We start from the raw sequence: 14,504 nt of genomic DNA, 5'->3' as shown, positions 1-14,504 counted from the left end.
AACATTTCAATTGGCATCATCTTTCAGTGTAATCACTTGAACTAGCACTGACTTATATTAGGACATCCACTTCAAGCTCACTATATATACCAACACATGGCTGACATTTCAACTCATTTCCGTGATTGAACTTCAAGTGAATCTTTAACTCTTTTCATCACTTTCATTTCAACTTACCTCACCTCGCACTAGAATTTCCCACTTCAACTACATTCAGCAATTCCAATTGAACCACTGTTTCAACTTCTTTAAGTATTTTATTTTTGAATGCAACTTCAATTGTTCCAGTATTCAGAAAAAAGCGAGTAAATTTTCATCAGAAAATGTAATCTACTCTCGTTAATGCTGTTTTAAGCTCTCTGATGGTTTTCTCCTGTTGCAGAATCAGTTGCCGGGTTTTTCCTCGCTGTGAATGCCTCTGCTAATATCACCAAATTGAGGATTCCTTACCCGCACACAGGCACCTGGTACCTCAGTCTTCGCTCTCTATGTGCCACTGAACATGGGTAAGACAGGCAATGCTGTTCCTGTATTTCTATCCTATTGGCTTTACACTCCGCTTCAATGGAGATCTTCACTCAACTATATTTAGAATTGTTCATGAAGATAAAATTGCTGTCCACATTTTTTTTGTCTTCAACGGAAAAGTTTCACACTTCGTTAAAAATTGCTTATTCACCCTCTTGAGGCAATTTTGAAGTTCAATGCAACTATCATGGCTGTACACTAAATATGAAGCTTCTACCGGCAGCCAGCTAACTTAGCTTAGCATAAAGATTTGAAACAGAGGGAAATAGTCTAAGTCTCTGTCCAAAGGTAAGAATGTGCCTAATAGCATTCGGAAGCTCCCTGTTTTCAGACTTTATGCTAAGGAAGCTGTTGGCGGTAGCTTCCTTATTTAGCATAGTCATGAGAATAGTATCCATCTTCTCATGTAAAGGCCCAGACACACCAAACTGACATCAAAGAACTAGCAGCGGCAAAGGCAGACTGTTGCCTTGCCGCACGTTGCAAGTGTCTTGACCGAATGTTACACATGAACACACTGCAAAAACTGGCACAGAAGTTCCTTGCCCGAGAGGACATTAGTCTCCATACCAGCAGGTGGCGGTTGTCTGCTGGTCAAGAGCCGACTAGTGCCAAGAGTGCAGGACAGGCTGCAAAAACTAGGGCCACCCGTCGGGCTGGTGTGCCAGGGCCTTAACTCTTGGCAAGAAAGCGAATGAGTTTACTTTCCAAAATGTTTAACTTTTTCCGTTAGACCTATAAAATGGAAACAATGATGTAAATTGTTTGTACTGTAAAAGTCAACTCAGAAGTCTCCAAAACATTATTTACAAGCTGAAATTGATTGAAACAATTTGAGTGACGGTTACTCATAAAGTTTTGACATTCTCATAATCTGTTTTTTCGGCTTGGTCCCAGTGCCCCAAAGCATCCTCTGTGAGACAATATTTGCTGTCAATTACAGGAAGACAATTGCAAAATAGGTCATTCAGTATTTCTTAAAAAACATCTCTGTATAACAATCACTAGTTTATTTACCCAAATGAATAATTCAGAACTCTAATGAAGACACCATACTCACTGTTTGAACGGTGCTGCCTCCCTCATTCAACCACATACTTTCCCATCTGTCACCCTGCAGATTATCTTGGGATTGGCTTCATAAATGTGCCAATGGTGCGCACCTAGCATATGACATGGAAGAGGGTTCGATTTTGAGGTTTAAAAAGCAGATTTTTCAGATTTCCCTCACTACCCCTGGAAAACAAATTCTTCAGTCAATGAAATCATCAAATCGGAGGCAAAAGTTAAATGTCCTGGAAAATCTCATTTTGCCCTTGAAAATTGTTTCCCCTTTTGCTGAGAACGAACTACAAGCTATCTATCTATTAGTAGAAGCCACACTGTCAAAATTTCTTTAGGAATTTTCTAGTTATCTCTATTGTTCTCTCCAACATCATGTGCAGTTTAATCCACAGATGAGTGCAATAAGTACACACTCTCTCTCTCTGAGGGTTGTTTAAAGTCATTATGAGAAATGTCGCAAAGGGAAGGGGGGGCTGCAATTGTTCCATTAAGTTGTCCAACGCAATGTTTTTCACAAGTTCTTAAGGATTAGCTATTTAGCAGATTGAGCTGTTTTGCCGAACCCTTAATGGCACGAAAATGTGACCAGAATGAAATTAAGCCTATTTTTTCACCGGCCACTTGAGACTTTCCAATTGAATTTGAAAAACAAATAATAACAGATGGTCTCGTCCTCACATGAGAGTTTTGCTGAGGTATCTAAATGTAGGAAACAGTCACGTAGCTGTGCGTTAGATTTCCAGAAAATGTACACATGCTAAATGAATCGGGTCTCGTTGATGAAGAATAGAGGTAGTGTAAATGATAGGTGCTCTTCAATTACGTTGAGTGATATAACTTGAAGATTAAGAAGCGAGCAGCTGTGCCAATTTAGAAATAGGTTCCGGGAACTCCGAGAGAAGCAGACAGAAATGTCCAGTGAAAACAGGTTAAAAAGATAAAGATAGAAGCTAAAGCTTAATGATCACAGTGTAACAGATAACCACCACGTGGTGATCAAGACAGAAGACAGTGAAATTAAGGAACAACACTGTTCCTGTAAAGCAGTGGCGGGCCGTGCATTTTATACCTGGGCCTTCTGTGCTGTCCTACTGAGCTACGGTTATTTGTTTCTATTGGTGTAATAATACACGTATTCGTATTAAACTGTTTGGTACGAGGCTTACTAACCGATCAATATGTTTGAATAATACTAGTGCAATTTGGAAAATGCAGAAGCTTAAATTGTTGGAAATGTGTTTTCGGTGGACTGCGCTCAGGGAGTTAACTAGCTTAGCGGGGAAACAACAGCAGTTAGCTGTTCCCTACTGATTCAAACCGGCCGAACACCGAACTCCGTTTCGTTCCTTGCAGTGTTCGTTGATCTGTAGATCCACTCAAGTCTGTCCAAACGTTTTCAAAAGCACCGTAGTGTCCTGCTGTGCTCAGGTTAGCATAGCATAGCTCCAAATACCAAGATACTCAGTTAAAATGAAACGCATTCCCAGCCATAAAATGTGCAACGCTGTCAGCCAGGAACACCTTTAATACAAATCCTTTTCCTGGCTGAGTCAGCCATTGTGTTAAAAAACAAAGCTAGGTAAAAAATTAAATAAACTACACCAAGCAAAACCCTAAAAATTGTATAATTTCTGCCATATCTTTCAATTTGAATTCTTACCAGTGGCGGCTGGTGGAAAACCTCGGGCCTCTCTCCTTACGTAGAGAAATAGGGGCTGAATCTGATTGGATAAGAGCTCTCCTTAAAGCAAGCTGCACTGGAAGCAGCGCTGCAGGCTGGAAGCAGAGCAACTGAGGAAGACAGGAGCTGTGCAATGACAAAATAAGCTAATGGGGAAAAAATTATAATACATGTAGTGTATTTGTGAAAAATGATTAAATTATAAAATAGCTATAACTTTGTGATTCTGTTTAGGCCAGCAGGCCCTGACAGCCCACCACTGCTGTAAAGCCAGGTATAGGTCTTTATTCATTGTTACAATCATTAAAAAGCTAAAGCAGCATGTGAATGCATTCAGTGTAGTTTCAGTTGCTAGCATGGTGTTGATGCTAGTTAAAGATGTGCTAACGTACTCTGCTAATGTTAGCTCCACAGGTTTTTACTTGGAAACGTAACGTTTGCGTTTGAGGGCGGGACTTAGTGAAGGTTCAATTGAGATAATAAATGAATGTCAGACTATAATAGCAGAACTCAAGATTCCTCGTTGGTCTCTAAAGCACAGGCATACTTTGTGAATGATTACTTGTGTAATTGCTTCTGGAGATTGCACATGCTTAACAGAGTAAAGTTGTCTCAATTCTGCCAACCCTAAATGGCCTTTTGATCTCTATAGTGCTAGAGCAATTAAAACAACAAGGCACAGTCTACAGTCACACTGATTGATTCTATGAAGCGATAATGTGGCAGTGCCGAGTGAAATGAATTCAGCATACTAACATGTTCACAATGTCGATGCTTAGCAAGTATAGTGTTTACCATCCTAATTTAGCACATTAGCAACAATTGCTAATAAGCAGGAAATGCATAGTACATGTGAAGCTGATGTGAATTTGATTAGTTTGGCAGCATTAGGCCGTGAAGTATTTTGAGCTGATGAAGGTGCTAGATAAACAGCGAAGGGATCATGAGAATTGTAACAGCTGATCCTGAGGGGGTCCTGCATGGATAGTTAATGGCAATCCCTCTAATAGTTGTCAAAATATCAAACAAAACCACAAATGTGGACCTCATGGTGACACTAGCGGAAAAGTCAGGGCATTGCAAAAGTCATTAGGTTTCATCGTTGAGGAAATAAATGTCTGTACAGCATTTCATGGCAATCCGTCCAATACTTCTTAAGATATATCCGTCTGGACGCCAGTGATGGTCTAGCTTGAGTGCAGAATATCTCAGCTGCCCTTCATACAGGCTAAACTCCCCTTCTGATGGTCCCCGTGCTCACCTCCATCTAACGTTCTGAACTGTCTGTGACTTTTTCCAGATTCGAGGCATGCGCCAACGTCACTGCCGAGGTGTACATGCGCGCGTACCTGACTCCGTGCATCAATGACTGTGGGACCTATGGACAGTGCAAGCTTCTGCGCACCAACAACTACCTTTATGCTGCGTGTGAATGCAAAGCAGGTAACACGTTTTTATGCGATCTGTCAGATTCGGTGGTCCATTTGTCTTCTTTTGATTCTATTTTAATGTCCGCTTTATTATCACATTGCATTCACATTCTCCAAACCCAGCAATAGAAGCCATGTACCAACAGAACAAAGCAAGACGTTTGATAGTGGAGAAATAAGTGTACAAATGTGGTGTAAACTCAACAAATGCCTTTAATTATGAATCACTAATTAATAATTAGCAAAAAAAGCGTGAGCATGGATTAATTATTTGAAGTGATTTTCAGCAGTCAAAAGCTTTTTTTTTTTTTTTAATACAAGATAAGATGCAACTTCCTGAGAGGAAACTGGGTCATCACCAGTGCAAAGAATTTCTAATTTGTTGGAAAATGCGTCATGCAGAGTGAGGAGGAAATGAGAGAGCGAGGTGGGATGGCACGGTTCTCTTTTCCAGAGTCCAACTGGCAATGCAGCGATTACGCTGTGTGTGCCCCTGTCCCCAACGAGTCACACGGCGGCCCGTTATTAATCTTCTCACATAAGCCAACGAAACGCGCTCTTAATTACCAGCAGCTTTTCAATAAAAGATGAGCTTATGAAACTAAACAAAGCATGTCCTCTGAGGCCTTTTTTTTTTTTTTTTTTAATCCTGCCTTTGATCTTCTTTTATCAGAGCTGCTTTCTCTTCAGTTAAATCCATTGTCATACCTCATATGTGTGACTGCTTCCTGGCAGACGCTTTGCATGCAGCACTTGCCCTTGGCCCGTCTTGCAATGCAACCCCCCCCCCCCAATCCCGGTTCAACAGTGCTCACGAATATTTAATTTGCGCTGTCTCATCCAATCCACCACTTGATAAGGATCCAATTCGAGTGGCAAAGCGGGGGGCGTTTTAACATAGGAGGGAGTTCACACCAGGAGGCTCCATTATTTACGGGATAAACAACTTCACACATATCTGCTTTTAATTGTTGTTGTTTTTGTTCAGAGGAATGTGTTTGTGCGGAAGGGCCGATGAAGCGTTTATCTCGTTGCGAGATAAATATTTGACGCATTTTAAGTGGTACTGTTAAATTCTGAAAGGGAATGAGCTTTTGAAACTAACTGATTCATCCACAGAAGAATTCCTTCTCATCCATTCAGCTGAAAGATTTAAGAAGACCTTCCTAAAAGTTTATTTAGAGTTAAAGGAAGTTGGAAACACTTCAACTCTATTTTTTTTTTATACCTTTAAAGCTTGCAAAATGCTCTTAGATCTTTACTTTCTTAAATCATCACACAGTACAGTACTGTGTGTGTGTGTGTGTGTGTGTTAGGCTGGGATGGCTGGGGATGCACGGACAACTCGGAGGCCTACTCCTACAGTTTCCAGCTCCTCTCCACTCTGCTGCTGTGCCTCAGCAACCTGATGTTCGTCCCGCCCGTGGCCATCGCCGTCCGAAGCCACTACCTGCTGGAGGCCTCGGTCTATATCTTCACCATGTTCTTCTCCACTGTGAGTGACTGCCACGGAAAAACAAAAGCGGTGCATGTTCTATCCTATGTAAAAATAAAACCTGAACAATTACCCCTTCATCTGCAGCTAAACTTCACTTGAGTTATCTAAGTAGAAGACGAAAAGCAGCAGACATGGGTGCAAACATTGGGCAATTTTAAATATAAAAAACAAATCAATTGGCTTTGCTAATGTTTAACAAGTAAAGGATATGTACTCTTTTGTTAGGCGACTTTCAGAACAACTTGAGCCCTGCATGAAAAAAAAAAACACAGCCCTGTAAAGACACTGACAAGATGACTCCAGACATCTAAGATTTGTGTAGTCGGTTAAAAATAAATAGTCTGTATTTTATTTGTGTTTTACTACTGCTTGGTTAAAAAGCAACAATTTCAGAAATGTAAGAATTGATCAAAGACAAAGAAAGAGTTTTTTTTATGCAGTGGTGACTGAAACATAAGACCAATTTGGGGCTAAATTTAGACCAAACCAGAAAGATCTATCACTTTGTCTGAGAGTCGGTGGGATAAGCTGACGACCACAGCTCGTCAAACAATAGCGTGCACGTTAGCTGTTGTCAAGTAAGAACAAACTCACTACAAAAAATATATAGTAATTGTACTGATGTTTTTTTGTCCCTGTCAAATCTGCTCGCTGCTTCAACCACCCGCTGCCTCCTCCCTCTCCTCTGACAGTTCTACCACGCATGCGACCAGCCGGGCATCGTGGTCTTCTGCATCATGGAGTACGACGTCCTGCAGTTCTGTGACTTCCTCGGCTCGCTCATGTCGGTGTGGGTCACTGTCATTGCGATGGCCAGGCTAAAGTCCATCATCAAACAGGTGGGCAGCCAAGCTCTCCCTAATTATTCTTGAAGAAGAGTCAAGTGATGTAGCTGAAAGGAAGAAAAGTATGAAGGCAAATCACTGTCAAAATCCGTGAGCGCAAATGAGATCCACGCGCGAGCGAAAATCAAACAGCCGCGCACGTATTTCACTTTGACCAACCGCTTTTACATCACTCCGCGAGCAAAATGTCGTCTCGCGCGAGCAGAATTCACTCTCGCGCGAGCGAAAGTCACTCGCGAAGCTTAGAGGTGGTTTTCAATCCGCCACTAAACACTACTCCACTACATCTCAGGATGTTCTACATTTGTCTGACAGGTTTTGTAAACTTTTCAGACTGTAGAGGCTGATGAAATACAAATTATGTTAATAGCGTTGTTAAATACAATAATTAAAAATGTGTTAAAGTCAAGTTGCTCAGATTGGTTTAAATTCACTCCATCATTCTTGACAATGTGTGTTTGATACTCAAACCTCTTGTGACAAACCGCTCAAAGAAACTCTTTGATCTTAATTGATTAAAACATGATGTGATCATATTTAATCATACTGTTGTGTTTACAGAGGAGATATAATATAGTTGTAGATAATATGAGCAACAATTTGAACCTGCTCAAAGATCTGGAGCCAAGATTAGGGACCACTGTTTGTATATTAAATGTTAAATCACTGACAAGTAATTAGTGGATGAAGAAGTATTCAGATCCTTCACTGCAGTAAACGTACTAACCATACTGATGAAACAATAATCCACTACGAGTAAAATACCTGCATTCAAAACCTTAGTCAATGTTATTATCAGCAAAATGTACTTTAAGTGCAGAAAGTAAAAGTACCCGTGCAGTAAAATGTACATTATTTTCCCCTGACCTGCAATCTGAAAATCTCCCCCTAGCGTCTGTGTCAGAGTGATATCCGGTATATCCCAAGACGAGGATTATAACCAATTAGATGTAGAGATACAATGGCGACTGGGTCCGCCCACTTACTGTCAAAAAGAAAAACTGCTCGCGAGCGAGCAGGTAAAAGACTCGCGAGCGAGCGGGTTGAAGTTTCGCGAGCGAGCGGGTTGAAGCTTCGCGAGTGACTTTTGCTCGCGCGAGACGACATTTTGCTCGCGGAGTGATGTAAAAGCGCTCGTCAAAGTAAAATACGTGCGCGGCTGTTTGATTTTCGCGCGTGCATGGATCTCATTTGCGCTCACGGATTTTGACAGTGATTTGCCTTCATAGAAAAGGGACTATTTTAATGGAACTGTAGTTTGCCAAAGAGCAGGGAGTGTAGGCACATTTGTCCCGATACTTGTGTGCTTTTCGATATGAGAAGTCGAACACACTACATCTACAGTGCATGACAAAGTGTAGGAGCCTTGAGCTATCTGATCTTTTATTACAGATCAGATCGCTGCCTTTTTTTAACAAGCAGCACACCGTCCGATCCGGTCACACGAAAGGCTCCGATTGGCTCGGTTGTGTCTCCAAGCAACAACTTCAGATGATGGGCGGCATTTTGTACGTCAAAAAACGTACGTCTGCAGTCATGCGTTGACCGAGAGCTCCATGTTGTGATGGCTGTTTAGTGAGGTGAACCCCGCAGCAAAGAGGTGATGGCGGACTGAGAAGTAGAGCAGTGACGGAGAGATTTCAATGGGTACCGCATATGCCTCAATCTTTAGTTAATAATCACAAGATCAATGTGCTCTGAATTCCGCGGTTGTTGACATATTGCGGTGGATAGCAGTAAACACTAACAGGTGCACCTTCTCCCTGGGTCACTCCCTGGCTGCACTCCAAGAGGGAGCAGTCTCAGGGAAAGTGTGTGTGTGTGTGTGTGTTCATGTCCATAAATGACAGAGAGAGAGAGGGGGGCGGAGTAGTGGGAGGGAGGGAGTGTATACGAACATCTGCTGTCCTCTAGAGTTTTCATTTTTTGCTGAGCGCTGCAGAACGCAGCCACTAATCAAATCGCACATGTCAGGACTGGCAAGTGGAGCTTTGTGTGTTTGTGTACTAGAGAGAGACGGTGTGTGTATGTGTTTGTTTGTTTGTTGAAGTCCATGACCGCAGTAGAGGGTGAAGGACCCAAGGGCCGAGATAGTGTGTGTGTGTGTGTGTGTGTGTGTGTGTGTGTGTGTGTGTGTGTGAATTTTGGTCCCCCAAAAGGTCAAAAAGTCCAAGAAAAGAACTGTGCACGCACAGCTACGCCAAGTGCTGTGTAAAAGTTGAACCAGGACATTGATCTGTAAAATGTGATGGATATAAAACGGACATTGTTTGCTTTTTGTTTTCTCTTTCAAATAAGCACATTTAATAATGCAGAAACACAAGGTTTCTCTATTGCATCCAGTTGACCCTTTTTCTGTTAGTAAACAGGATGACCTTTATACTTGTTGGCGGAGCGTATCTGGAGGCAGCATAATAACACTTGTTAACACTGGCTAACAAGTTTGGTTGGCTTATTGCTGTTTTATAAAGGCAGGAGGAAATATGAGTTTCTCTCAATATGTACTATCACTCCCCAGTAACCACGGCTGTTACTTTTAGAAAATTAACGTTAATCAACCGGCCCCTACACCGCTGGCAGGCTTCTTTGCCGGGAGGAGAGCAGACGGGAGTTCTGGAGAGGACAGCTGGCGAGTTGGCTAACTAGCCTGTCCATCTCCAGAGCTAGCTAGTTAGCTAGCTGGTCTAAGGAGCTCCCAACCTCTCCTCTCTATAAAGTAGTCTCCTAGCAGCCACCAGTCCACTGTTGGGCTCATTTTCTGTAACCAGTGTAACGTAGGCACGAAAGCATAGTGGAATCAGCAAAGTAGCAAGCTAACTAGCCAGCCGCTAAGTTAGTCAAATTTAACTTAATGCATCATCCACACAAAGTTATCAAAGTGGAGGAAAGCACTTTGCTATACCCAGATAAATGACAACTTTGTTCGGATCATTTGCTGTCACCAGTATTGCATTAAAGCATGGTGAAGTTAGGAAGCTAGCTAAGCCGCCAGCCGTCCCTGAGTCAGCTTGCTAATACAACCATGCTTTTATGCTACACTGGTTGCAGAAAAAAAGCTCAACAGCTGGCCATCTCTTCATTCCCCTAATAGTTTAGCCTATTAGCAAACCTTTTCTCAATCTCTCTTATAATTTAGCCTGCTGCAGTGCAGCAACCGTGACGGCTGAGGTGGTTAGCGGACGGTTAAGCTAAACTATTAGCAGCAGTTTCTTTCTATCCCTGAACGCTTCACCGATATTGTAGCTCGCCAGAGCTTTGGATCATCTCAAATGTATGCGATATCGATTCTGGCACCCATTTTAAGTGTGTAACTTTAGCCCACTATTCTCAGATTTGTGTTTGCCTCCAGTCTTTCCTTTGTTTGGCCTCCAGCTAACACCGTGACTTAATCATGACGTCTGTTGTAAAGGGTCTATACATGTATACATGCATGTTTGGAGGCCCCTGTGCGATCCAGCGGTGCAGTATGACTGATTACTGTTGGTGCACCGAGTCCTCGGGCTGCACCACGCTGCTGCTCTCCTCCTTGGTCTGTGCCAATTAGTGGTGTTCTCCTGCAGCATGGGTCATCCCTTGCCCGCTCAAAAATCCCCCCAATTTCTCCTCACGTTTCCTTCCAGACAGAATAACGCAGACCTCAGGCATCCTGGAGAGGCTTAAGTTCTCCCAACGCATATGTAGCACAGCTTATTGATTTTTTCAACTCTTACTTTATTTCTTTTATATCCTGTGGCTTTATGTCAAATTGTGAGCTTGGAAAAAAAAAGAAAGAAGCTAAACTGGCATTATTTATAGCATGGGCTCTCACGCATATAGAGGATGCTAAGTCGGTGTAATATTCTGCAAGCACTTATGTACAGTATTCCAGCACTGATGCATTAAACTGATAACATGTTTACAATAATTACAGGCTTTTACATTTTTTTTGTTATCACAGATTTGCACGCTACTGCTAAAAGCCAGCTCTTGTAGTGACAGTTGACATTACAGGATATGGTTGGCATCTTTCCTCCCATCTCTCAATGCTTTCTGACTTAAATGTCCCAATTCCATTCGTACAGAAGATGTAAATATTTAACAAATATATTGTTTCATTTTGGAAAAAAAAAATACTAATCTCCTTAAATACTGCACTGTAGCTTTGTATTACTCAAACAGGAGTAAATAGTGCATTTGTTGAGGACTATTTTCAGTGGCAAAATAATACACAGTGCTCTGGTGCATATTGTGTATGTGGGATTGAGTCAAAATAAACAGGTGTTTAGGATAATGAAGGAACGTGTCACCCAGTTCAATAGTGTGGCTCATTGATATGTTTTTATTATCTTTGGCGCAACAATGAACAAGGAATACGATATATTCAGTGGGATTGGTTGATAATAAGAAAAATACAGAATATCTCCACTCTCAGTTGTTAATTGAATATAGGTTTCAAAATGAGCTTTCTTGCTAAACTAAGAACAAACTGTTACCACTTTCAACACAAGATTTCGTTGTGCATTACGATAGGGACTTGTACCAAATGATTGTGGCAACTGTGACTAAGTGGAGAGCAGGGCCGTCCTTCAATCAGAGGATCGGCGGTTCGATCCCCGGCTCCACTAGTCGCATGTTGATGTGTCCTTGAGCAAGACACTTGACCCCAAAATTGCTCCCGTAGCTGTTCCTACGGTGTATGAATGTGATAGAATCTGAATCGTAAGTCGCTTTGGATAAAAGCGTCTGCTAAATGAATGTAATGTAATGATTAAAGACAAGATATTTCAATTCTTCTTTACTGCACTACTCAGTTTTCTCACCTAACTGAACTGACTTGCACCCGCCCACTCCTTCTGTTTCCTGCCTGTTTGTGGTACATTCAAACTTTCTTTCTTTTTTTCTGCAGTAACACAGTTCTACACGAGACCTCCATGAATGCGCCAGCTGTGTTAGGAAAAGTAGAATGCTCATTTCCAAAAAAAGCAAGAAAAAAAAAGCAGGACACAGGTGCAGAAAGAATGAAAATGTAGTTCCACAAACACTGAATGAAAACCATCTCCTGGTGTTTTGGTAAACGTCAATCATTACTCAAAGACTGCAAAGCTTTTGTCACCATTTTTCTCACATGTGAGGAGAAAATTCGAATTGTAAAGTAGTTTTTCTCTCCAAAAGCAGCGATGTGCTGTTTCCAGACCACATAAACGTCTTCCTTTTTACTGGGGAAGTAAAAAGTGTCAACAGTGTTTTATGGAGGGCTGTTATTGATCTGTGTGTTTTCTGTCAAGGTGCTGTATCTGCTGGGGGCGATGTCTCTGTCCATGGCTCTGCAGCTAGACCGTCACGGTCTGTGGAACCTGCTGGGACCCAGTCTGTTTGCTCTGGGCATCATGGCCGTGGCATGGGTAAGAGCAACTCATGTATTCACTACACAGTAGACCAGTAGCCTAAAGCTAAAATGGGTTTATTCCATAATGAGTTTACTTGCACCATAGTCGCTAGAGATGTGCGCAATTAGTCGACCAGTCAATTCATGGTTGCTACTATAACATTTAAAGATCATTGATCACGTTTTATTGCCGCTGATACTTATTGATGATCATTGATGATCCATATTGGCAGAAACAGATCCCTTTGTTGTTTGATTATAGAAGTTGTTTTACAAGGCTACATTTTTTGCCACCGTCCCAAAAATCCTTTCAACGCTCTGAAGTCTGTAAAGCATCAAACATTTTAAATGTATCCTTTTACTTTGTTATAGTCGGTTATATATATTTTTTTCTTCATAAAAACACACAATTCAAATGATTCCAGGAAAAAAAAGATTGTATTTTCTTTGATTAAAACAAATTTTGTCATCAGTAGTTTCATTGATGTATTATAATCTGCTTATAAACAGGTCATAATTCACATCTAATATCTATTTATGTTGTTATGAAAACATCTCCTTCAAACAATTGGATTTATTTAAGTTTCTCACCAACACTACATTTTACAGATTACATGTGAACACATTATGCTAATGTTATAATTTGCATTCGCCCATTTTCACTGAACAGAGCCTGAACACATCATAATGTAATTGAACGGAACCTTCGTTCGTTGTCCCTTAGCGGTGCTGCTAATGTTACTAGCTCTCCTCCTTTCAATTTAAACACGGATTAGTTGTTTACAATGTAACATCACAGAGACTGCTGACTAGTCATTTTAATACATAATGTGTGTTTGACGTTAATAGACAAGCTTGTTTAAACATGCAGATGAAATGTGTCAGCACTGTCCCTCTATTGTTCCTCATGCTAGTACGTGTAACAGGATTTAATCCATTGTTTAAGCTCGGGGATGGAACATGTGCATGGCTAAAAAAAACTGTGGCTTTCTGACCAATGAAGCTCCTTTACATTAGCATGGAAGGGGCTTTAAAAGTTTTGCAGCCTGTGGGTATTAGTCATGGGTTGTAGTTCCATTATAAGTCAGCTTGTACTTCCACTGACTCTTCTCCGAGTCATAATGTGCTCCCTGAACTGAGTAGATAAAAAATAAGTCTTTCAGGCAAGGTTTCTTGAAAAAAGTAAAAATAAAAGCCTTTAACACCAAACCTCTGACATGAGTTTGAAAACAAGGTTTGTGGTTTCCTTGGAGAAAGCTTCGCTTTGAGTAAAGTGTGGGAGTTAGCCGTGAGAGTTACCGGGTCTCTGAGCTGGAGGATCCTACAGAAGCAGTGGAAGACGAAGCACTGTTTATTTCCACCATGTTAAATCCAGTTTAGCAGTTTTAGCACCAAAACTAGGAGACAGTATATTTTACCATAGAGGAGAACCTTTTCTTGAGATTAACAACAGCATTTCAGAATTCACGCACACTACTACTGTATCAATCAAATGTGGATTACGAGATTTACATGAAGCCATTGGCTTCCACTTTGGCTGTCTTTCATTCGGCTCTGGCACATTTGTAATTCAATTACAGATGGCTTGTTGACATATGTTATTTGACAAATATAAAATATCACGGTCTGGTATACTGTGACAATATCTACAGAATGGTACACAGATTTTGTGCGATGCAAAAACGACTGAGACAGAGCCAAATAATCCCTCTATGGCGATGAACTCCACACTAACTAGCGCAGCGACGTCTCAATAAAAGGTCACTTGGATCTTATGCTAATGTAGCAGTTTTTTTTTTTTTCTTCAAACCTGCGTTCGCACTTTGATCGCTCGACACTTCATAATTCATCAGCTGCTCAATAGCGTACGTCTGCGTTTCAGCACTCTGTGCCGCCGCGCCTCCGAGTTTGAGCGCTGCACATTTTTCTACAAGAGCCCCCTTTCATTTCAACGTGTCATGTTCCTGCAAAGCCCCAACGTTCTGAACGTTCTGAGACACAACCGAATTAGATCAGTCAAGTGAAGGGCACGGGGGCGTCTGCTGCTTCAGAGGTGTCAGCAGCAGTAGGGAGAAGTTCAATTCTGTCAATG

General features: G+C 41.4%; 1 protein-coding gene across 1 annotated transcript in view; it reads left to right on the top strand.

The window, feature by feature from the left end:
• Positions 1-14,504, top strand: part of tmem8b (transmembrane protein 8B) — a 43,209-nt gene that overhangs the window by 25,636 nt on the left and 3,069 nt on the right. The window contains exons 8-12 of the mRNA XM_031856257.1: positions 383-506; positions 4,575-4,717; positions 6,021-6,199; positions 6,895-7,041; positions 12,312-12,428. Of these exons, the coding sequence (XP_031712117.1) occupies positions 383-506; positions 4,575-4,717; positions 6,021-6,199; positions 6,895-7,041; positions 12,312-12,428 (710 nt within the window). The remainder of the gene's footprint in view (positions 1-382; positions 507-4,574; positions 4,718-6,020; positions 6,200-6,894; positions 7,042-12,311; positions 12,429-14,504) is intronic.

The sequence above is a fragment of the Anarrhichthys ocellatus genome, unplaced genomic scaffold (genome assembly GCF_004355925.1).
Source record: "Anarrhichthys ocellatus isolate YVR2014 unplaced genomic scaffold, GSC_Weel_1.0 scaffold17, whole genome shotgun sequence".
Classification (NCBI taxonomy): domain Eukaryota; kingdom Metazoa; phylum Chordata; class Actinopteri; order Perciformes; family Anarhichadidae; genus Anarrhichthys; species Anarrhichthys ocellatus.
Note: the sequence above shows the minus strand (reverse complement) of the source record. Positions and strands in the feature narration are given on the sequence as shown.